At 33.7% G+C, this 25,591-nt stretch overlaps 1 protein-coding gene across 2 annotated transcripts in view; it reads right to left on the reverse strand.

Moving 5' to 3' along the window:
- Nucleotides 1–753: 753 nt before the first annotated feature.
- PSMD14 (proteasome 26S subunit, non-ATPase 14) overlaps nucleotides 754–25,591 on the reverse strand; it is a 46,162-nt gene continuing 21,324 nt past the window's right edge. For both annotated transcript variants that reach the window (XM_079311598.1, XM_079311599.1), the window contains 9 exons: nucleotides 24,712–24,783; nucleotides 24,267–24,386; nucleotides 23,111–23,181; nucleotides 21,988–22,138; nucleotides 10,147–10,254; nucleotides 6,993–7,067; nucleotides 4,541–4,666; nucleotides 3,341–3,403; nucleotides 754–1,184 (listed from right to left, as the gene is read on the reverse strand). In XM_079311598.1, the coding sequence (XP_079167724.1) occupies nucleotides 1,086–1,184; nucleotides 3,341–3,403; nucleotides 4,541–4,666; nucleotides 6,993–7,067; nucleotides 10,147–10,254; nucleotides 21,988–22,138; nucleotides 23,111–23,181; nucleotides 24,267–24,386; nucleotides 24,712–24,783 (885 nt within the window). In that variant the 3' untranslated portion in view covers nucleotides 754–1,085. The remainder of the gene's footprint in view (nucleotides 1,185–3,340; nucleotides 3,404–4,540; nucleotides 4,667–6,992; nucleotides 7,068–10,146; nucleotides 10,255–21,987; nucleotides 22,139–23,110; nucleotides 23,182–24,266; nucleotides 24,387–24,711; nucleotides 24,784–25,591) is intronic.

Consider the following 25,591-nt stretch of genomic DNA (forward strand, 5'->3'; position numbering starts at 1 on the left):
TGAAATATTTTTCTGCCACTACTGTTGCTGTTTATTAAAAAAACCCCAAACCAACAGTAAAGAGAAAAAGAAAATTTCTTCCCAGACAAAAGAATCAAATCAGCCTAAGCAACATTCAACACTTGAAAAAAAGAACTGTAATAAAAAATTCCAATCAGTCTCTGCCTAAAACCCAGAGTCACTCCCCAAATCCAGATATTTGGCTATGTCTGCTTCAAACCATGCAAACCACCTGCCCTCCTGCAAATTGAGTCAGTAGAAATGGTTTTAAATGTCATATTCTAGTTGGGACTCTTTCCACATATTTTTATATATGGACATCTCATGTACATTCTCTCACAGGAAGGTGGGTTCATGTAACCTAGAACAGCCTCTGTCACTTCAATGTTTATTCATCAGAATACTGCTATTTATGACACCACTTGCAAGAGTTCTGATTCAGTTATCAGGAGCTGAATTAAATTCCTTAAAGTCAGTTGTCTTCTGTACATATTAGTGTTTGAATATTATTCAAAGAGAGCTGACAGAGGAATTTTCAGCAATTTTGGTTTTGTACATCCTCAGAATTCAGCACTATGATTTTTTTTGTAACTGGTAATCAATGGGATCCAAATTCCAATAGAGAATTTTTTATTTCCTATTCATTAGTATCTCAATAGTTTTATAGTGAGGAGAAACAAATGTTTACTAACACTTTTTCTAGTTTGTTAATTCCCGCTGTCCTTTCTCAAAAAACACTGTCCAGAACTTGAGACAGATTTGTAAATGTATTTTTATTATGCTGCAACAATCAAAATATATATGTACTACTGATTCCCCCCACCCCCCCAATATTAAATGAAAACTTACTGCATTTTTTTCCCACATTGTGTTCCTGAATGCTTTGGAATCTGTGAGGACCCTGACATAAAGAAACTGAAGCAAATGCACAATTAGAGACTGAGAGGTGTTATAGTGCTGCACTTACATTGCAAATGAAGTCAGATGTCTCCGTTTAATCAAATAGAGCCTCAACAGTCTCTGTTTTGTGAGTATTAGAAACAATAAACAAATATACACAGGAAGTATCACAAACGGTAACTCAGTTATTTAAATACAACTGTATCCAACATAGCAGCTAAACACTGGACAATGTTTGAGGTCATCAGCACATGCACATGCTCTTCTAAATGACGTTTAGGGTCCTGAAATACAAAGGATGTTGTGAGAGGAATGACTGAAACACATCTCTGAAAGATTTCATTTACTTCAAGTCTATTTAAGATGTCTGCAAGTTAAATGAATGCAGACCAGTAATGCTCCTAAATTTTCCATTCTAGGAAGACCTAGCAAATGACTGAATTTACATGAAGAAAATTTTATTAATTCATACTAACAGTTAAGTGGAGGATAGGTTTAGGAAGTAAATTTCTATCCAGCATATCAAGAATAACTGTGGCAGCTGTGAGTTAGTTTTAAGGACAATACACAACATGTGAATTTTACTATATATCTCACTAAGGCCAATATTTTAATCTTAGTTCTGGTAGATTGCAATTTGTTTTCAGATGTGCAAATGTGGTCTAATCCTGCAAAGATGCAAGCATCATCTAACGCAGTCTTTGAATAGTTGTGCTAACTGCAAGAAAATGAGTGTATCTATACCCATAAAAACATGAAACGTGAACAATGCCTTGTTCAAATGCTCTTACAAATTGAATGTTAAGCCTAAGCAGTTTTCTGAAAATACATATCCCCACACACTATTACTCAATTGATGTAGGCATTGTGGGCATCTGCATGCAACAATAAGATTATTTCTGGTTGAAAATCATACCCATGCACTTCTTCAGTTTCACCACTGATATGAAACAATTAAGCACCAAATGCTGCAAAAATATCAGGCATACCTCTAAAAGATGTCTAAACTTTATGATAGTATTATTGAAGTAATTCTTGTGTGCAAAGAAATTAAAATATGGAAGACAATCATGCATGGGAATTATAACTTCTTTAAAAGACAGAATCATGTAAAAATGTAATGAATCCATCTAAATTTATATAGAAGAGTGCCACAGAATCAGTATATGCTGCCCTTCTTAAATACCTCCTTTCCAAAGATCAGACAGTTCTCCAGTATTCTTTCTGTTCCTAACAAATTATACACCTAATAACATAGTATATCTATTGTGAGTGGCTGCTTGTTTACAAATCTTTTTTTCTAAGTTGCATTAAAAAACTCACTTAAAAATTACTTCATTGAACTATTTTTTAATTTAAAGAAAACTTTAAAATTTTATCAGGAAAGAAATTATTTTCTTTTTCAAGAGCTGTATCAAAAGAGAATTTTTTTCATGTATGTGTAACAACTAGTGAAGCTCAAGTTCTGTTTGAGATGACGTCATAACCCTTAAAATACAACACTTCTTACATATTTTATATGTATATATTTATGTATGTGTAGGTGTGCATAAACTCCATTGTTCTGAATGCTACAGAAATACATGAGTGACTGAACAATAGTGCAGATGTGTTATGACATTGCTGCTAGAAGCTGACACATAAGAGCAATCCAGAATCTTTTAAATTCTTCTACTGCTACTAGCAATACAACAAGTACTGGTTCTTTAAGGACACACTAGATATTTTAAAAGCTATTTCTTGTTTCCATTGCCCTTCTTGAACACAAACTCTTACAAATTTGCTTTGCTCTCCTCTTGCTCACAAGAACTGTTGAAATCAAATATAGAAATAGTTTTTTGTTGAGTCTTTAAAAAGACATTATATCCTAAAGTTGCAAAGGGATGGAATGAATTGAGTGGGTATTTTTGCTTTCGGCTGTGGTTCTAAACAGTTTTCCTCAAACACCAATACAAAGGAACTCAGCCTACCTGCCAAGTGAGTCTGCAAGCTAAGCCCTTACAGTGTTTTCATGAACTGAAGACAGGGGTGAGCTGGCTCTTTAGCCATGATAATGTACAAACACACCCCTCTCACCTCTGTTTCCATGATCACCATTTTTTAAATGTCTCCAGTTTGGGTCTCTCTGGCACACACTTGGATATTTTTATGTCTCTTAGAAGAAGTTAAAACAAAGAAGGAAAAGGGAACACTAAACTTCAACACTGCTCCTCAGCATATAACAAAAACAATGTAGAACACAGCTTGCAGACATTCTGCCAATTACGTGCAGTCAAAGGCCCTGTTCCTTGCACAACCTCCAACAAAAATAAATTTATTATTTGAAGCATTGAGAATATCATGCACGTAGAACTAAAATCACCTATGCACATGTAAAAAATTAGTATGTAGAATGAACGAAGCATATCATTCCACCTCACTCTAATTCATCACACCTCACCTGCTTGCCAACATTTTTTATTGCCAGCTGTTCAGGTGTCATCTTATCTTCTTCTTCAACAGCCTGTGAAAGAAACACAGAAAAGGTCAGTGTTTCAGATTTCGTTTACTTTTTCCCCAAGCCACATATTCTCAAAACACAATTCTGTTCCTTAAAAAAAAAAAAAAAAAAAAAAAAAAAATCAAACAGCAACACATTTCAGAAGTCAAAAGGAAAGGTACTTCAGCTTTTCAGCAGACGTGGTTTTAATTACTGAGTGTTAGTGCAAAAGATCAAGGAAAATACTTAAATACTTATGAATGGTTTTATTGTCAGATATTCACCAAAATGTTATTAAGCAAAAATCTTAAATGAGCGGTACCAATAGTTAAAGATAGTTGAAAATGGTTAAAATAGTAAAACAGAACCGAACTCAACATTTTTTATACCGTTTCAATTACTGGAGATTTGATCTCAGAAAATTTTTGTACTGTTTAAAGTAATTTATTTTAATATATTTTGATACTGTTTGTTGTCTTCAAATTTGTCTTCAAATACAATGTCTTCATAAAGTTCATCCACTAACTTAACTAGTGAATGTAATACTGGCTTCCAAAGAGTTAAAGAAATAACACTTGTTAAGAAATACTGACACGATTACTATTCATAGAATGCTTGTTGAGATCTAGTATTTGTAAGAAATATTTCTAAGTGTTTCAGTATTAAAACAGTACAAGTATTTGTGATTCCTCTTACTTACAATACCAATAAAAATTTTCTTATCTAAACAGAACATGGAGCTGGCCTCTGGAATGTATTCTAAATACTTACAGCCTACCTACTAGACTGATACAGATAACCTTTATTTTGCTACAGTGATTAAACAGTCCTTGACTGAAGGATTGAAAAATATGACTAACTGCTCATTTTGATCTACATAAATCTTATATTCTTGTCACTAAGTAAAAATACAAAATTGATATGATCACTCACATTTCAAAGCAAAGCATGTAACTAAACACTTGGACAAGAGTTTAGGGCAAAAAGTGTGGTGGCAGTGCCTGAGGAGCTAATCTGGCAACTTCACACAGAAACCACATGTAGCTGATTAGTACAGCCATTCTGAATAAAGCTTGTGATAATCAATTCCCTCTGAAATTAAGCAACTAATTTCTTCATAAACACGGCTACAGTTGTACTATCATTATGGGATATGAATACCTTGTTATAATTCTTAGCTAGTTCTAACATCTCTTTCACTACTGTTTCATTGAGTTTGCAATGTTCACTGTAGTCCTGAAGTGTCAAACCTTCCATCCAACTCTTCTTATGCAAATTTAGCAGCATCTGCAAGACAAAACTTCTTTAGAGCATTCACCATAAAATACTTTCAGAATATTATGAAGATCTCTTTGACAGGCAACTGATTTATAGTAAGAAGAATGTAAAAAAAAAATTGATCTTACAAAGTCAGTGTTCAAAAAGAGGAAATACAATGATCAACTGTTCTGCAAGAGTAGAAGATGGATTTGCACACTTTTTAAAGATTGAACTTCTTGATCCTAAATATGAAAATGAGGCATGATAACATGGGTCACATTTACTTTGACAGGAATACATAGATCTGTTTTCTGTGATTTGTTACTTTTGCTGCAGGTTGAGAATGCGTAACTGCCCTGTAGGAGGGCTAAGAGAAATCTGAATATTTTAGCCACCATACGAGGAACAGTTGAAGCTTTTGGCCTCTGATGAAGTTACAAACTGTTTTAACGCTTCAATTAAATTCATAAAATAGTTCTATAGGCTTCACTGAATATCTGTTCTGTAAGCAAGCAACTGACAGTTATGATAAAATAAAATTCAAAAGTGACCAGAACATAACTTGTGTCTTCGCCTCATACAGAATAAACAAGCATAAAAAAGCATAAAAACCATCAGACAAAATGTGCAGAGATTTGCTCACGACAAATGTAGGCACTATTACAAAGGTTTTACTTTGACTTGACTTTCATGCCATCTTGAAAGAGCAAAGGAAGATCTGTAACAGCAATTTCTTAATTTTCATGAATAAAGGAAGTGCATTTTTTGGACCTTCTGCACACTTGGTAATCCTAGAGAGGACCCTTCCAGCAAACAGTTTCAGCTTGCCTTCAATTTGTGAACATTTACTAGACATGTAAATGTCTGGTAATCCCTGTAATTGCTATCACCTGAATAAAAGTACCTATTTCATCCTATGTAAAGCTTCCAAAGAAACCTGTCTTTGGAATATGTGAACTGAGTTGAAAGTTTGTGTCATAATTTGTGTTAGCAAGATCTTAGCTACTGACAGAAGGAGTCGTAGGCAAACTGCATATGGACAGTTTAGCTAGGCTATCTTGATTTTAAAATTAAGGTTTGGTGTGATGAGCTCCTAATCTAATACATGAAGCATGCACTCTTCTTACTACAGATGGAGATAACAGATCACCACCACCACGAGGGGGGTTTGAGATATGTATGAAGCTGCCTCATGAAAGATGTGAGAGAGAGTTGTTGCCTCACAGATTAAAGTCTTCCTAACTTGGTCAAGATTATTCTCCTATTTGCAAAGATAGTAACTCAGGTAAAGACACTGACAAAAACACACACTTGAAACCTCAGACAACACTGGATTTGCCAAATTGTCGCATTTGACAGGAAACAATAACTCCCTGGAAGCCTCACCAAAATTTCCTGAGAGCTAGTTTTGTGGAATCAGCTACTCTTTTCCCTAACAGGGAGGTCATGAAAGTCTGATACTGCATTAAAAATTTCACACATTCTTTCCAACTCCTTAATTTGCAAACATACTCCCCCATTATTTGAAACTGTTTTTTTTCCTTATTACTTGTATCTCAAAAAGTCTGAATTCCGTGAAAAAAATAATATTCTGACCACTTAATCATAACTTTGAGACCAATTCATATCCCTAATAAGGCCATGAAAACACACAGATATATCAGAGAACACAGACACAGAAGATGGAATCTGCCTTTTCAATAATTAACTTCTGTAGATGATATGTAAGCTTTTTTTATATCCTTTTTTGTTTTCCTGGTTGAGACTCTCAAGCAAGATTTTGCATGTAACTTGAAGAAGTTTGAAGTAAAAATAAGAAAAAATGTATGTTGTCAGTAACTCCATAATAGTTCTTCTGTAAATGCAGGACATCACTACTTCCTGATATTCAGTGACTAGGGGAGTTCCAATCATACCAACTGGAAGTATCTTTACAGCAAATAAAAACACAACATCCCTTGGTTATACATTCTATTTTGGAAAACATAGTTAAAAATTCTCCAAGCTTCAGGAATTCCAGCCTGTGAAAACTGAAGGCAGCTAGTATGTCTTTCAGCTTCATCACTAAAAACTTGAAACTTTGAGCAAACTTAGGTTCAGAGAACAGCATGACAACTTTCTGAAAGGTCCAAAAATGTTGCCAAACTATTCATATGGTCATTAAAATGTGGTTTTGGAAAGTTTCATCACCATGACTGTACTTTTCAAGTGCTTTCTAGAAGAGAAGTGACCTATTCCAGGAGAGTTAAAACAATTATTGAGAGTAACAGCCGTTGAAATCTGAATACTGCCACAAATTTTAAACAGTTTGTATAATGTTCCTGGTACTCTGAATTAAAACTGAAACAATTACCTTCTGTTCTAGTTCATTCTTCCTGTAGTTGATGGTGATGGAATAGTAATGTCTGTTAAGTCCATGGATAAGTGCCTGCAAAATTCAGGGGAGAAACTGAATTAAATCACCCACTGCTGAAATGAAGCAATATTAGAAGGAGAAACCTAATTTCAATATAAACATCTTTAAACAACACTCAGATAAACAAAAAATATGAAGAAAAAAATTCAGAGACTCTAAGGAGATAGGAAGTAAATATACCTGGTTCTATTTCTTTTTTTGTGTTCATTAACTGACAGTTATGCTTTCTATTTCTAAACCACAGATTTTTTTCACACAGTAGCAACTATAAAAAGAAAAAATGGCAACTGCCTTCAAACATTTGACCGATACATATGCACAAACATATTTCTCTCAAATCCTTCCTCTCGCAATACATTTGGTTATCATTCCTATTAAAATACTCTATTAAAATATTCTGCTACAAACAAAAGACTATTTGCTATCTATTTATTTATAACCACTGTCAACATTCCCAAGTTCATTCTCCAGGGTACAACATGAAGAGGGATTAACTGAAGCAAGCAAAAACCTCAGTTAGAAAATGTGCATGAAATTAACCTAGGATATTAAAACTAATTTTATTTCTTAACTGTAAATGAAGAAAAAAGACCCCACCTTTTTAGCTATAATTATGCCCTCTGCAAATACAATCTGGTCAACTGTGATTAGTTTTAGTGACAGCTGTATGTATTTTCTATTTTGCTCACACACATTAGATATTTCCTTTTACATTTATGACTTAGGGTTGAGTTACATTAATATTTGGGGAGGTAAAATTCTATGATGAAACCTCATCACAACTAACAGAGTTTATCGTCAAATAAAATTTCACAATACATTTACAAACAAAATGCAATAAAGCATACATAAAGTATGCTTTGAAGTGATAAATACTTCTTATGTTTCAAACATTCCACCTATTTATGTTTAAATATGTATTTAGAGCTATACATAATGAATGTGTATTTGCATCTTATGCAACTTAATATTTCAGCATTACAAAATGATCTGTATGAAAGTTGAAATTTCTTCACCATACATTGCAAACACATATACAAAGATTAAAACTACATGAAAAGTTATGAGAACTAGCACTTACAGAAAACCATTACTTGTGCAACTTTTTAAAATTTAATTTGTAAAATACAGGTTTTACCATCAGTAAAGGAATTTATAGTTGAAACTATTAGCAGTAATTTCTACTGACATTTTCTAATCTCACTCAAAATGATTGCATATGAGGTTTTGCTGTTTGTGTATAAACTCAGGTTTAGATATTTAAGAAGTTTTCTCAAGTTCTTAAAATTTGACAAAGTGGTTTGCCTTCTCCCACTATCCTCTCCCTTTCCTCCCCACTTCCAAAAACCACCCTTTAAAACCCTTTAAAGTGGGCAAATGAAAAAGGTTAACAACTGTAAAAACACTGTTGGTAAGGAAACACAAGAAAAAACTACACACAAAAAGGGAATGAAGCCAAGGCATGTAATATTCTATTATTCTTCTTCCTGAGATTTTAAGTAATGTCTTATAATGTCCTGCCTCTAGCTCAGCTGAAATCAGTATTTAGTTTGCTTCTGTCCTCAACTGGGTCAGAATTTTATTAATGGCTTAAAATAAAAGCAAAATAACACTGCAAGAGCTCTTGCAGCTTTAGGAACAGAGTATCATTTAAAATTATGATTCTTATCTTAACAGTGACATTTGCAATAGCTCATTGCCAGCTTGCAAAAAATCAACACAAACAAAAACTACCCATTTTAATAACAGAAACCTAAAATCCCATGGCCAAAATATGCCACACTGTAGTGACAGTGATCTTAAAATAATGAAGCTGAACAATACTGCAGGGGTTTCCAAGGAAAAGCATTACACATGGTCTAGAAAAGCCCAGTTAGAAAAGCCTTGAAACACGCAAGCATGGGCTTGCCCACATTCTATCAAGAGTATTAGCTGCTTATTTATACTCATTATTGTTTGCAAATTTGACCAATTCAAAAATCCAAAGTAAAACACAGCCTCCTGAAGCAGATACTCTCTAATTTTAAGAGTCTTTTTTACTAGCATTTTTATCAACAGCAAAGACTTGCAATGTATTAGTAACTAAAAAACAACTTTTCTTTTGCAAGAAAAAAGAAAGGAGGTCTAGAACCTCCCAAAGGATGGCTCTCTTAGAGCACAAATCCAGCCATTATCTCAGCTCTGCTCTGAGGGGATATTCATTTTCTTCAATTTTACTTAGCAAAATATTACTTCCATTGTTGAAGTAAGGAACAAAAAGCAGGAACTGGTCTTCATGGTTTCAAGGACACAAGACTTTAGAACACATAGTAAGGCGGAAAATTTTTTTTAAAGGAATAAACATTGAGGCAGAAGGATGACACAGATAAAAGCATTAATCCCTCCAGAGGATACTTGTTACAGGACAGAAGCTATTTCTCAAAATAAAGACTTGTTTCAGTGAAGACTAAAACTTTTGTCTTTTTAGTGAAAGTCAACTTCAGAAATCAAACTTTGAATATTTAAGTTTCACAAATGTATATTCAAAAGAAATATTACAGCAGAAGCCAGACATCCATTTTATCCACTGAATATCCTCTTCCACCTTTTTCTCAGCAAATTATTGCATTACAAAAAAAGTCAGAGATTAACTATTTAAGACATAATACAAGGTTTAATCTAGATTACATAATAAGCAAGAACCTCTATAAACTTACAGTAAAAAGAGACTACTTTTTCCATAATTCACTTGTGAGTAACTAATCTTGAAGAAAGCAGAGATGTTGATAAGCAGCAGTTTTTCAGCAGGATGGAAAATGCACCTGTCTTGCATCACATGTTATGTCATCAATTGTCACTGTCAAAAATTTGCATTTCCATAAATTTATACTTGAATCTTTGCTCTATTAAACACACGCATTCACACTTAGGTAGCTAATTTAAGGCTCAGTTTTAAAACTCATACATACATGTCCATTGATGAATCACTATAAATGCATGTGAAAAAATGCAATAGAACAATAAATAATCTGTAACCTACTGTTTTAAGTACCTTTTCCAAAAACTGATTAATAAATCTCACAATTTACAGGACTATCAGCACTAGGTTTACCTGGATAGATGGCTTGTTTAAGTGACCCAGATTTGAAGTTGTTTGTCTTGGTTCATGTCCTAAGACCATCATATTAGCATTGATCAATCTGAAGGCATCAATAACAACCTGTAAAAACAAGATGTCAAGTCAATTCTTTTTAGAAAATGCAACTAATAGAGCCAAGCAACAGTGGACAAGGCACAATCAACTCTCATCTGTTTTTGGCCTTTATCCAGAAAATCATTTAATTATAATATTAATAAAAAAGAACCTCCTGCTGGCTATGTGATCAGCACACTACACTACCTTGTATTGTAAGGTGACACCAATTATTACCTTTTCCATTTAACTGTATGGTTTATATACATTATATCACCACATAATGTTGAATTTTATGTACACTTACTCTAAACCTCAAAACTATGCATATGTTTGTCACCTAAATCTTATCCAATCAAAATGAATGACAGAGAGAGACTAAAACTGAAAGTGAGCACAAGCTAAGGGACCAAGTCCAAAGCCCAGTCCTGTCACATCAATTATACTACCACAATACTTGAAATGACAACAAAATTATAGCCAGCAAGGAACTTGCCCCATGTATTCCCTTCTAGTCAGATGCTTTTTGCTTCTTGTGACTACGAAAGGGTCTATAAACTGTCTGATGGATTAAAAAGTCCTTGTCAGTGTCATGCTCAGGAGTAAAAAATAGAGTAAAAGAAAACCAAGGTCATTTATGATTTAAAGGTACACAGTAGGCAGTATTCAGTGCTATTTTATTGCAAATAATGTAAACCCATGACTGAATCTTACTCTGGTCTGTGCCAAATATGTCTATGAAAATTTTTGGAAAGAGAAATTTGTGCTCCCATGCAATAAAACCCCCACCCCTATCCAAAACCTACAGGAGCTGAAACAGACCTAAGAATGCACTAACAATGCACTCAAACCCACTCTCACTGTGTCCTGACCAGCACAGGCTCATAACTGCTAGAAGAATTCTTGTTTAGGGTCCAGTCTTTTAACTGGACCAGCACAGATACAGCCTTGCACATCCACTAGAACAGTACCAGGCAGACTTTGCAGGCATCTTGTCTGCGGATGTTTGAAGAGTTATTAACTTAAATCCCCTTTTAACAGCTTTTCTATAATATTTTTTATTATTTTCTTCTCTGTAGTAAGGGTTGGACAACAACAGATGCACTTACATGGCTGGTTGGATATTTTGAGGAATTAGACTCCAACCTTGTTTATGTCGAATAAACAAGAAATGAACCACTCTCACTGAAAGTCTGCAGAGAAAGTGACACTGAGTCTCCCACCTTGTTCCAGCATTTTCCTCTCTGTTTACACAAATATTGATTAATAACTAAATAATGTGAAGGTTTTAGGATTACAAGAAAAAAAATACTGAGGTCCTTCATGTGGAAATGAAATTAATTGGCAAGTATTCATAACAAAAAAAAATCATCAGGTGCAAACAGAAAAAACCCACAACCCACAACCTTATCACCTGTTGTGATTTACTTCTGAGACCCAAATGAGACAATGGTGTTGACTGAGTGTCACTAAGGGCTATTGCTTGGTCTCTCACCCTCTGGCCAGATCCACCTGCATATACCATGTTTTCAAACATCATTCCAAAAAGGATCTTCTTTACTAAAAATGTTCAGTTGTGACACAATAGAAATGAGCTACCAGTGATATTATTTTCCTGAACAATAAAAAAAACACAGTTCAGATTCAGAATGCAGCAGAAGTATGCTATCTGATACCAAGGCTACAAAAAAAGGAATTACATTTAGAATAATTCTCAAAAATATCTAAAACAGATACTATATATCTCTACATTCTTTATCATAACCTAAGAAGTAATTGGTTTGTTTTCATCATTTTTCTGTATTTTAGAACACTTGTAAGAAGCTTTTGTATTTTCTTTGTATTCCATTTTAACCAGATGCTCTAATTTATCAACACCTGGAAATGCCCAACCATAACAAACAGGCAGTATAAATTAAAAAGTCAAGCAAACCATGAGAAAAAAAAAAAAAAAAAAAAAAAAGCACTACCAGTTCTCCAGAGACTAGCTAGATAATGGAAAAAAACTAAGGAAGTAAGTAAAAATTTACCCTGAGGAGCAAGAAACATGAACTTGGTAGTATACTAGAATGACAAGGAGTTGCTTTATAGTTTACTAACAGCCCCACTTCGAAACCTGAATTTAACTGAGAACTTTACTAGACAATGTCAAGCTTATCCAAAAAGAATGGCATTGTCCAGCGTGGCTTTGTTTTGGGGCTTGAGCCAAAGTAAAAAAAAAATTAAACTTTTTTGACAAGAAAATTCAACATTTTGGTTAGTTTCCAGATTAGTTAAATTTCACATTAAAATATGAGAACAAATTCATGAGTGATACTGAATATTGCTCAAACATCTTAATTGACCAGAAGTAACTTCCACTATGTTTTGGATATAAAGTGCATGGGAATACACTATACTTCCTCCTGAAGGAATGACATGCAAGTATTTCCTAAGTAGAACAAACAAAAATCAAAGAGAAAAGAGTATGAAAAACTGAAATCACAAACACCAAATATTATGCTTTTAAAAGGGATAAAATTACAGTTCTTACAATCTCAGAGGGGTACAAAAAGTATATGTGCAAATGCTATATTTTGTCTTAGCTGCACTCTGATGACCAATGATAACTAAATACTTTAACTACACTAAGATTAAAGGAATTTGCTGCTATCACTATAGCAACCATCTTAAAGAAACTAACATGCTCAGCAACCTGGAAACTAAATTTAGACCTAATACACAATAAAAACATAAATACAACAATAAATCCTACATATTCATTTCTATCAAATAAATTGCTAGTTGCTTTTTTCATAGTGAGCATAAATCAGTCCCACCTTTAGAAGATTACATAAAAATAAATAGACTCATTAATGTCCAGTGTACTAATGAGCAATGGGTGAAGTAGGTGTTAATTATGCCACAGTAAGATCCAAGAAAAAAGCCCCAGTGAGCACTTGGAGGTGTGTACAAGTTGAAGTCTCCCCTCTACGTTTGTGTATTTCCAAGTACAGAATGATGCAGGCTGATGACAGAACATGGTCACCCCTTATTCTATGATGGAAACTTAAGACACAGTATTTTGAACAAAGAACTTCTAAGGATTAATTAAATCCAGCACAAACCACCACTCAGTTGCTTAGATTTTTGTTGTAAAGAGACACTATTTCCCAAGCAAAAATTTTAAGCTTTCATTGTACTTAAATTACCTATTTATAGAATACAATACAGCATGTACTTTTCAGTTAAAATTTGTTTCCAAGCTTCATGCTAAACTCCTTTCCTAAAAGACATTAAAAAGTTAACCAGAAGTCTGTGCTATTAGGATGTTTTCCAGAAATTCGAAGGTAATTTTTTTTTAAATGCACTTCCATAGTGCAACTCTTTCACCACTCTGACCATTTAATTTTTCCTTGTGTAAGTGTCTCCAGACTTTTCAGAGGTCATTTCAACAGCAGACAGCTTATAACAAAACCATTAGCAGTTTGGCTAGCTTAAGGAAACCTCTTACTTTCCTTTTTTGTTTATTATCACTGCATGAATCTGCAGCATATGAGAGTTTATAATTTCTCAGGCTTGTTAAATTCATGTTAAAGGTCTGTTTTCTTGTTGAATAAATTTTGTTCATATAATGCTGCCTATTTCATATACTGAGTCTTTAATAGCACCTTTGGTCTATGCGCAACTCACAGATCAAAACAGAGGACTAAAATAGGGGTTGATGATGCTATTTACATGTGTGATTCCTGCTGTCTTCTTGTTAGTAGCTTTAATATAATAGAAGACCTTGTCTGTTTTGTAATTAACACATCTTTACTGGAGAGATATTTGGAAGTGATTGCTGTGAATATACTGGTTAGTAAAATAAACACAATCACACACCACTTTCTGTTATCAGACAAATTTGTGAATTGTACACATTATACTCCAGATCAACAAACTGTGATATAACAGCCAAGTAGAAGACACATTTATATAACCCTTTATTTTTCTGAAAATATGTATTCAATCTGACCTTGCAAATATAATTAGCTTGTGGGATGTGTGGATTTCAGTACCATGGATGCTTTACTAATTGCAGTTCTTGGAAATAGATACTAAATATTTGGAAGCTGCCAATACAAAATAAAAACTGCATCTTTTTGTACATCTGTCTTAGCTTCAAAATGCATAATAATCTAAAAAACAATAACTATACAGCATTTTTTTAGCAGTTGCCTGGGGTCAACAGCCCACACTAGAGCCCATAGAACGTATTTTTAGAAAGAAAATTTACAATTATATCCTGCGTAAATGTCAGGATAACTATAACTAATATTATTAAAATTTACTCACAATCTAAGATGAACACTGGACACTTCAACTGCTAGCTAGACAAAAATCTGGCCTCATATAGTCTCCACATAGTTACTAAAAATAATGCCTTGATTAAAATATAGAGTATTTAAGAAGTCTATGGTAGACTTCTTTTAGTTTCTCCTGAATGTTTTGGATTCTTATTATCAGATACTGATAATAACTGAATTGGTTTTTCTAAAACAATCTTTATAAATTTGTAGGGTATTAAAAAAAAAAAGAGTACTTCACTTGATTCTTAAATCTCTCCCATATTGAATTTCTGAACAATACTGAATGAAATAGTTCTGTTTTCCAAGTCCCACTGTATTTTAGTGGTAAACTTCAGTTAGGCATAAGTCAGCCTTTATTGTTTAAATTTAAAAAAAAGTCTAATATCAATATTTCTCCAGTGAAGAATCCATGGCATATGGTGACTATCTTTAAAAATGCATTGTGTCCTTGGAATTCAAACAGTGATATATTGTTTATGCCATATGTTTATGAACAAACATACCAGTGCTTAAGGACAACTGCAAAGGGGGATAGAGTGTGGTTATGCCAGGTGTGGAAAAAGAAGTAATGTCCCATCTAAAATCTCTTTTATCACCTGCAACTGACCTGTTATCAACTGCTTAGTTTGTTTCTAGATTCTTTAAAAATGAAATGGAACATGTGACCAGAGAAGTGCAGCTCAGGTTTATGACCATTTCGTTATTTATGCTGCCATGCACTGTTAGACAACTACAAGTGAAGAACATCTTCTGTCCCCTGCAAGCCCACAACATAAAAAATTCAAAGAAATCGTACTTTTTATGCCATTTCCAATGAAAAGCACTAAGAACTGAAACTGACTCATGCCAAATGCATATCACTGAATTGCTGTGATTGTGAGTTTGAAGTTTGCAACATGGAAATTATTTATAAAACGTCAATTTTAGCTCTGAAAACATATTCCTAGGAGTATGTGCATTTTCCTTCTCTATCCTTGGAGAATTATTTACTTGTGGTCAAATCTGCAGTACAACTTCAATATCCATACTGGAAAGGGAAGAGAACTACAGCATAATACATTTATCTTGACAAGTGAGGGCATGCATCCATAACTCCCATGTAGCTGAGCCACAATTTTTAAAGCTATATGCCTTAATGAAGATAAATGGACTATTCTACATCCACCACAGCAAAAGGAAATTAAACATTTAATACTTTCCAATGAAGTCTCAGAACTTTCTGTTTTAGAGAAGGGCATGAACTCAAATAACCTATATAAATGGTTTAGTAGGTAAACATACATTACTTAATTAAATCACAAGTCCAAAGGACATTACATAACAAATATTGGAACGTTAGAATTGATAGTAACAATTTCAGCACTCCATTAAAAAACAGAAGGTAAAATATGCAAAATATGTTAATCTGGGTATGTATAATCACTCTAGAAAATGTAACAAAACAGTGGTACACTGGCAATAATAAAATGATGTAGTTTATGCCTAAGTTTACACAGCCTGAACAGAAAATGCCAAGTAGCCCACACTGTGATGCAGACACAATTCATGTCCTACAAATATGATTATCCAGGCAAAAGAACATCAATCTTTACTGAATCAACAGTGATCAAACTCAGCACAAACATACAACTTCCTTACTCTCCAAACCAGGCTCATATTGAAACTTGGTTCTTGCCTAAATCAAACTACAATGTTTCTGTCCAGTCAATGTCAAGAAACAGCATAGTACTACATAGTACTACACACTGTGCATAATGCTCAGAAATGTACTCTTGATACATCAATCAAAACTGTATTAGCAAACCAGTTCTAACAATATATATACCTGAAAGTTGTTCCAGGCATAAAAGATTCTGACAAAATTGTATCATGTTTTAAAATACATTTTCTTCTAAATGTTACCTGTATAATAATTCGCAATAAATAGACATGTCACCAAAGTAGTGATAATATAGTTTACTGTTTTGTTAATTGCTTTTAATTACTAACTTCCACTGTGTTACCTACTTTTAATGGTACCCTAAAGACTGTTGAATTCACTTGTGTCTAGGGAAGATTTACTAAGGCAAAGATCAAGACAAATGCATGAAGTGGGAAGGAGGAATTGGGTATATTTAAAAAAATCTTGTTAGGTGGCTCCAATCTGCTTACACTTCTCACAAACTTAATTCTTAATGGGCTATTTTAAATTTCAGGCATTACACTAGTGTCTCCACACATCTCATTTAAGGATTGCTCTTTTTCTACCTTCTTAAAAAACAAAGTCTCTTTAAATCCCATGGTTAATTCAAACAAAGAAGGGAAAAAGACAATTTCAAAGGAAAATAATAGCACTTTGATAAAAGAATGGAGGTTTAAAACCATGCAATCTTTCAAAAACCTGGTGTAAAACATGATCAGCTGAAGAAAATCTTGAAGGTAGATGGTAATTCCAAAATTCAGGAAAATAATTGTTAAATCGCTGTTTGCTACTGGTTTCAGTGTTTTTGACTAACATGTAATTACCAAATTATGAAACCATTCACACACATATTTGTCTTGATAAACTAGGAAGATTTGCAGCACAAGAATGGAAGTCACCAGTCTGAAACAGGGTAATACACAGTCAATTTAATTTAAACTGGAACATAAAAATAGTGAAAGAGATCAAAATTACTTGCAAATCACCATTGTTATGGTTAGCAATCAACAAAAATGACCATCTATTATTCTGAAGAGTAAAAAAACTGAAACCAGGTAGTAACAAACCCATAATACACATATACATCACTAATTACATACCAGTTGTCATTTAGATTTACAAGTACCAATGGACAAAAAAGGGGAAAGAGATTGCTAAGACAAGTCCACCAGCTCTCCTTAGGATGTTCATTTGTAGGAGGATGAAACCAGCATGTATCTTTCTCTCCCTCCAGTACAATAAGAGTAATTTTTTTCATACTTCAAAAATTACTACAATAACAAATTATAAAGTTCAGCACATTTTTTTTTACCCCTTTTAGAATAAAATTCTAAAGATCTCACATGTTCAACAAAAGAAAGCAATTTTCAACTACCAATGAAAAAAACTGCATGCACAAAATGGTTTCAGACTACAGTCCACATTCTGACACTCTGAAGTAAAAAACCTTCAAATTCCAGAAGAGGTTGCTTGGACCACAGAACAAAGTTCTTCAATGATGTACATGGCAGAAGACAGTAATAATAAACTAAAAAGGGGAGCTGCTGACCATATGCGTACAAAGGGAAAGAAAAATTGGAAGAAAAAAAAAATATTGGAATTGCCATGAGGCTGTTGAATCTCAAGATCCAAGTGGATAAAACACTAAATGTGCTGATCTGAACTCAGTGTTGAAACTGTGCTCAGCACAAAATTTGGCTAAATGATCTACAGAGATCATTCTCAACTAGAATTAGTTTGATTTACCAGGCGGCCCAAATGAACATATTTATTTTCTTTTATCATCTGAATGAGTTTAAGATAAGGATAAAGTACCACAGCAAAATCCTCTTATGAATATGGCAGAATCCAGTTTAAGCACAAGATTAAGATGCATAGCCTATTTGTTTTTATCTGTCTGAGGTGACTTATAAAAATGAATTTATAAAAAAGTTATTACAAAGACAACTATTTTCCTCAGCAAACAATTAAAATATAATTTTGCCATAAACTACATTTTTTCCTATAAATACTTCTGACAGTGCCTTGCTAGAAAAAAATATAGCCCAACAGAAATGAAAGCTTGCTGTATGAGTAAGATTTTGCTACCAATCCTGCTAACCACAAGTGCCAACAAGCTTCTCAGATGTATAAATTTGGACAATTTTGGATATTTTATCAATCCTTACGCAAGTGATTATTAATCAAGGGAAACCAGTTATCTCTCTTAAAAGAACAAATAATTTCAAATGGTGACTTTATTATAATAAAAGATTCAAATTTTAAAACACTTCATAAAAGAAAACACCATTATTATTATTAATTTAACAATACAGTGAATGCAGCAGTAAGTTAATGCTTTTGGACTTAAAGATACTATGTTACAGTGGGTTTAGCGTAGTTATTTTTTTCTTAAGAGGTGATGAACAGCTGCTAAGTTAAGGTCCAAAAAAACACATTTATTTTTAACATTTGGCAAAGGTTTATGTCTCTGTACAGACATTTCAAAGTGTATGTTGGAAATAAATATGAAATGTCAATATTTAGCTTTATTCCAGATCTTTAATGAAAGTACTGCTTCTGTGGAATACTCTAAATATGTATTACAGCTTCCATTGCACAGATTGGAAAACTGGAGGAGATAAAAGTTTATTAGTAAGTATAATATGAAACAACAGCTAGTCAGGTTGCCCCACTGGCCATATTTCATCATGTTTACTCTGATTTCATTCAAAGAAATCAAGCTAAAAAAAAAAAAAAAAAAAAAAAAAAAGAGTCAAAACAAAGCTTTTCCTCTCTGCATTCTGAGATCACTGACCTCCATTTAAAACTCACTGCTCTGTTGTGAATTTACAGGCAACTAGAACACTCTTAGCCTAAATATTGCAAAATATGGTACACAGCCATGAAAAAACATACTTTGTGTGCAAGCATATGTATTCAGAGTACTAAGATAACTATTTGGAATTGCTTGAACTTCATGTGTCCTACTATATTAATACAAAAAATATCCCAGTCCTAAAATGGTCATTAAAGCAGTTGGTAATTTATCCACAGATCTATATGGGTGGTTTATTTTATGGATTTTATTTTAAGGATTTTATGACTTTTTATTTTTGCTTGTCAGCTTTAAGAAATAAAACGACTGGCTTGGTTTTTTACCTGATGAGAATTACAGGTATACTTATTTTTAAACTGCAATCATGCATCCTTGTGCTACACAGAAAATGTGTAAGGGGACAAGGTAGTTAACAAAGAACTTAACAAGTTTTCATTTTCTACAGTAACAGGGTAAACTACTTTTTAATATCTTAGCTAGTCAAGGTGAACCTGAGGTTCCTCATCAGAATTCACTGCAACTTCCTGACACATGAAAATAACCTCTGCCCCAGTTATTCTCCACTAGCACAACCATGACTGCTTCACTGACCATAAACTATGGCAATTTGTATGGGCATGGACCTGCCCTGAGGCAGCTTTAAAATTAGCTAATGTGTTATTTTTGGGCTTTGCTTTTAAATACATCTAATCTCAGACAAAACATGCCATATTAAAATCTTTATGCCACATGCTCATTATATTTTTTTGCCAGAAGTCCTGCTAGTATAAGGTATAATGAGGAAAGATCTTGGACTCATGCAGCTAAAGCCCACCAATAATACTGTAAAAATTACCTCTGCAAGTGGTTCTTCATTTGCTGGTGCTGGCAAATGCAGATACTTTCCTGAAAGAGGCTCAGCTCGAGCTCTGCAGCACATGAAAAGGCTCTGGGTGCCATGATAAGTTAGCCAGGCACATGGAGCACTGAAACCTGACCTAAGAACCCCTCTGAACTCCAATATATCTGTTCTTCTCTCAGTTCATCTAAAATCCAAACACCTTTTAGTGTAAGTGATCTTGCCAACCAGTATCATAAAACTCAAACACATTCCACATCTTCCAAATCAAGAAGTTAATTACAAGTGGTATTCATAATTTGGGAGATTCTTTTTATTTCTAAGCTTTAAAAGATGCACTTGCCAGAAACATGACAGATGTAATTTTTTTTTAATGTGAAACCTGAGAACGTAATTTAATCTGACTGTAGCAGCTAAAAATTGTGTATGCAAAACAAACATTACAAGACTTCCAGTAATCTCAAGTACTGGCAGCAATGCCATAAGAGCAGCTGTAACTGAGAAATGCTTAGATGGACAAAAATTTATCCACATTCAAAATAAATATGCCAAAGATGACTTTATTGAAGATCTCAAAGATAGACATCTATGTCAAACAACAGTGGCAATAAAATTATTTTTTAAAGAAGCATTTAGTGAACAAGTGTGTTATAACAGCAATGTGACTTATTGGGAGGCTTTTCTTTCTAATGGATTTAATAGCTAGTGAGGTCTAAATTAATTACGAGTAATAGTCCTGACAATTATATTTTGACAAAACAAAAAGAATCTTATTTCAACATTTGTATTGGAGTGGGAAAATAGAAGTTTTAGGAAAAATAAGAATAATTAAGAGTTCTACTGCATCCTCCCCTCCTCCCAAGAGTACCTGTGTTTTCTTCTACTTGTTAAGTAATTTAAAAAGGAATAAAATTTATACAGCTGTCTAGTACCTTCCAAACAACCAGAAACTAATAATTTCTCAATTGCCTGTTACATAAATGTATTTGCTGTAAAATTCAGAATTAAAAAAAAAAAACAAAAAAACCTGAAAATGCAACTGTAGCTTCAGAACATTCTGCTATGAAATTAAGAGAACCCATAGTGTTTGGTCTCTTTAATAAGATCTGCCTCACAGGAAATTATACTAGTTTTATAGAAGATGAACACTTTTAAAATATTTATAAATTTACATGAATATCATCCATATATACCATGACGCATTTCAATAATTATTCTACAATACAATGGGAGTGCATGCTCAAACAAAACACCTCAGCAGTATTTTAAAGCAGTAAACCACCTAGCCAATTTCTGTACGTTCTGTAGTTTTTCTAATCCACTCTCCCTGTGGTTGAGCAAAATCGAATTGCCTCTCACATTTGCAGACAGCTCTGTGAAGGTGATAATAGAGCTGCTCCCTGCTGTCATGAGGCAGGAAATAGGAAAATGGCATATGGGGCTAGAAAGAAATAAAAAGAGAACTAAACAAGAACAAAAGAGATTTCAACAAAGGACAACTATAACCCAATATGCTTTGCAAGTTAATCTCTTTTCATAATAATTTAACCTACTTAATAATTTATCTGCACACTTCTCAAAAATTTAAATGCTTGATATCAACTTCTCTGTAGAGTTTTATTGCCCAAAACATTTGGAAGAGAAATTTTAATAAAAATCATCATACACAACGCCTGCAAATCAATGTATTCTTAGTACCCATGTTAAGGGGCTGAACCTATTCCAATCTGTCAGTAATTGATCTCAGATTTTGTAGCTAGAATGTAATATGTAAAACAATGTATACTTGAATTATTAGTTGTAAACCTGTTGAGTGACACCTGAATAGCAAAATATTGAGATTATTATGATTGGTTATGTGTACTGACACAGTATCAAAGACATCCAGCCTGTTTAAGGACTACTTATGTAAGATGCAGAACAAACTGGAAGTGATCTATTCACTTACAATGAGATTTTGGTTGCTGGTTTGATGGGTTTTTTCGTGAAATACAGTATGGACCTTCAAAAATCAAACACTTACACATACTTACAGTGATTCTGTATTAAATCTTAGTGAAGTACTTAAAAATAAAAAGCAAGTCTACTATACCTTTCCTTTTACACTCTGAATGGGATCCACCACCACAGCAACAGCTCTTTCTGATAAGGCTTCAAAGCTCTGCTGAGTATTGATATCTACACCAGACAACCAACAGCCAAAGCCAGGATGACTATGATACCAACCAACTACCATTTCAGGTCTGAAACAAAGAGGACATTTGATATTTTTAAAAATATAAACACTTATCACAAGAAGAAATAGGAACATATCAGGGTATAAATTAGGATGAGCTGTGAAAAAAACACTATTAGTAATATTTAAATTACTCACCACAGTATGGTGAAAACATGGACATGAATAAATGCGACAAAAGAGGGCTATCATTAAGGGATACACATTAGCAGTGGTAGATCATGCTTTCAGTTTTTCACCCTGTTACCACACCTTCCCTGAACCAGTTTTTACCCTTTCAGCACTTGAGTAAATATCTACTCTTTAACTCCTTGGCATCGAAGGTTGAATTTTCACGGCAGAAAGTCCATTTCAGACATGGACAACGGGAACCAACGGTGGGAAAGGATTAAATATCAATTAAACCAGCAGTAGAACTAGGAACTCAGTCAAAAAGCAATTTGCACTGTTCTGTTCAGCTGCTGAGCCTTTTGCTAACATTAATTTTGAAGTTTTTCCCACAGTAGAAGAATTTGAGCAAGCAGACGACAACTGTTGAGAGGCAGGAGTGAAATAAAAATTTGTTTAAATACTATGATTTTTGCAAAATTATTTTTCCTTTCTTTTCATGAAAATTGCTTATGAATAAGCTATAACTTCAAAAATGTAAAAAATTTTCTTTAAAGGGTTAAATAGAAATATCAATCTTTTCACCAGGTGCTGTGTAGTAATCGCCTATGCTAAACTGAGCAGCATTGTAATCTTTCTGGACGATAATCAAAGCTGTAGGTTTAACAGGAGTGACAATCTCCTGACAATTGAAATGCATGAGGGGGACTGAATTACAGGCTATGCTACTCACCTAATTTCTGGGGCAGTTATTTATTTTTAAACATTATTAATAGCACTTAGATCACTAGTTTTGCAGAAAGCCAGCCATTTCTTCTAAAAACCGTGGAGGGAGTACTTGTTACTGTCAGCCCTCTTTACAGTGACTTACCTTCCCGTCTGTTTCAGCATATCCAACATTTTTGCTTGAAATACAGGATCAACTGCCTCCACACTGACACCCTGATTTAAAAGACAGACAAAAATCATAGTAGCTGTACATGAAGCAATATTATCTTTTAACTTGTAACTTCACACAAACAAAAATATTCATAAGCATCTGTTTAAAAAGCAACCTGAATACTTCAGTACAACATGACAGAACACCCTTAAACACAAAATATAATTTTTAGAAATGTATTTCAATGTGATTTTTAAAATGCTAAAGAATTATTTTGAACTGCTATTTAAGTAATCTCTACTATGAGTAAACATTATTAAATATGCATAGGAATTCACCTTTTTCTCCTCTGTTTGGTTAGCAAACAATGGCCTATTGTTTATCCTAAGTTCAGCTCTACACGCTTTATTCAAGATAAATATCACATATTGGCTTTTTGCAGATTTTTGTATTACACACATGTATAGAATAAACTCAGGACAAAAGAATTTGAAAATGTCATGGAGTGTACCTCTGAGTTACAAAGGAATCATCCCATGCTTGTTTTAAGAACATTTCATTCTAGTTACACAAAATAAGGCATCATAAATTGCAATTATGTCCCTTAACTCTTTGTCTCTTTAATCTGTTCATAAAATGGATATTCATACTCAAAATTTAAATGCATTTTTTTTTTTCAAATCACAGAAGTATCATTTAAGAGACATGCAACTAAGATCAGTCACAGAGCAAGTTTGAAGTATATAGCACCATCACAATTAAGGGCATGATATACTTCTAAACAAACCTTTTAAATTTTGAATCTTTCTGCTGGCTCATAGTATGAGTTCTGAAAGTTTATCAATCCATAAGTCTCGTATGTCATGTTCTACCACTATATTTATATATAGAAAAGGACATAATATCTATATATAGTGATATGCACACTTATGCACTAACCTTTGCTATAAAAAGTTTTGACGGACTACATTTTTTTTAACTGAAATTCTTTAACCATTAGACTTGTTTGTATTATAATTCACAACTTATACTTTCAGATTGCTTCAATGAGGTAAAGCACAAAAAGATTTTTAAAAATAAATTTACCCTAAGGAAAAAAGCCAAACAAGCAAATAAAATTATCAAGGTCTAAATGTGAAGAACTCACCGTTCCAGACTGTGGCATTGCAAAAACATCAATCACTCTCACAGTATAATCATCAACAAATTCCCCAAGCATCAGACCCATAACTTCCATAGGGACACCAGCACGACCATGCTTCAACATCTGGAATTAAGATCAAATGACATCATATGTTTAGCAGAAGCTTCAAGTTTGGTTTGAGGTATGTTTTTCAGCCTTTGTTGCTCACTAGCTAATTTGCAACTTGTAACACTTTTGGAAAATGTAACAAACTATAAAATATTAAAAATAAAGCCAACAAAAGGTAACTAATTAAAATAAGTTTCTGAGGGTTCTAATCAGTATTAATTTATTTTTAAAATAAGTCTGGCCAGCACTTAGGCAACACGAGTCCATTAACTCTGGACTTCTGCCAGGTGCTCTAACTCCAGCATAATATTCAGACATAGAATGTACACAGAACACTTACTTTCAGCAGTGCAAGGGAAGAGATATAAACCTGTTCTGCTGTATCGACCGCAGGAGCATCTGTTGGTGGCCCCTATAAAAAGAATAAACAATTATTTTCACCATCATTGTTATTCTGCAGTTTCTAAATATTTTCTTTTGTTTTGCAAGTTACAAAGCTTATAGAAAAATGCATATGCAATTGTGACTTAATGGGTTAGATGTAGCTGTTACGAACAAAACAAAAAATTGCATACTCAATCCCCAAACTCTTCTTTACAGCACCTTCTGTCACTAACATTATTTTGTAAGAGGTCACCCAGACATCATACTGTCACCCCCCACCCCAAACAACACCATCTAAAGAGCAATCTCATCAGAGCCAGTCAAATATAAAGCAGGCAAGTGTTACACTGGATACAAACCTGTTACAAGCCATTCAGGCTAAGAGTCAGATAAGTTTCCATTAGTCAGCCTTGCTGCAATGCTAATCTTCGTCAGCTGTAAAATATGGCCAGTTCTCCAATTAACTATGTGTTTCTTACAGTGGTGTGAATGTAAATGCTGCTGGGCTAGCATGATTAACTGGCACCAACACAAACAGCAATTTCCCTTTGCTTCATCAGCTTTCAGCTAAAGAGGACTTGCAGATAAAGGCTATGGGAGTACTTTGCAGATACACTGGTACAGTGAGAGAAAAAACGGACCTCTGATCCCTAGGTGGAAAAGCTGTGAACAAAATACTTTGCTCTTTGCCTTATGAGTAGTTATTCAAAAATTAGCACAACTGTCCCAGGTGTGAATGATTGGTTGAAACAGGTTCTGTGTACTGTTGAAATTGAAAAACACAGGAGGCAGCAGTTTAAATGTCCCTTTCTTGAGGAACAAGGGAAATATTGCTG

This window comes from Erithacus rubecula (assembly GCF_903797595.1).
Source record: "Erithacus rubecula genome assembly, chromosome: 8".
Classification (NCBI taxonomy): Eukaryota; Metazoa; Chordata; class Aves; order Passeriformes; family Muscicapidae; genus Erithacus; species Erithacus rubecula.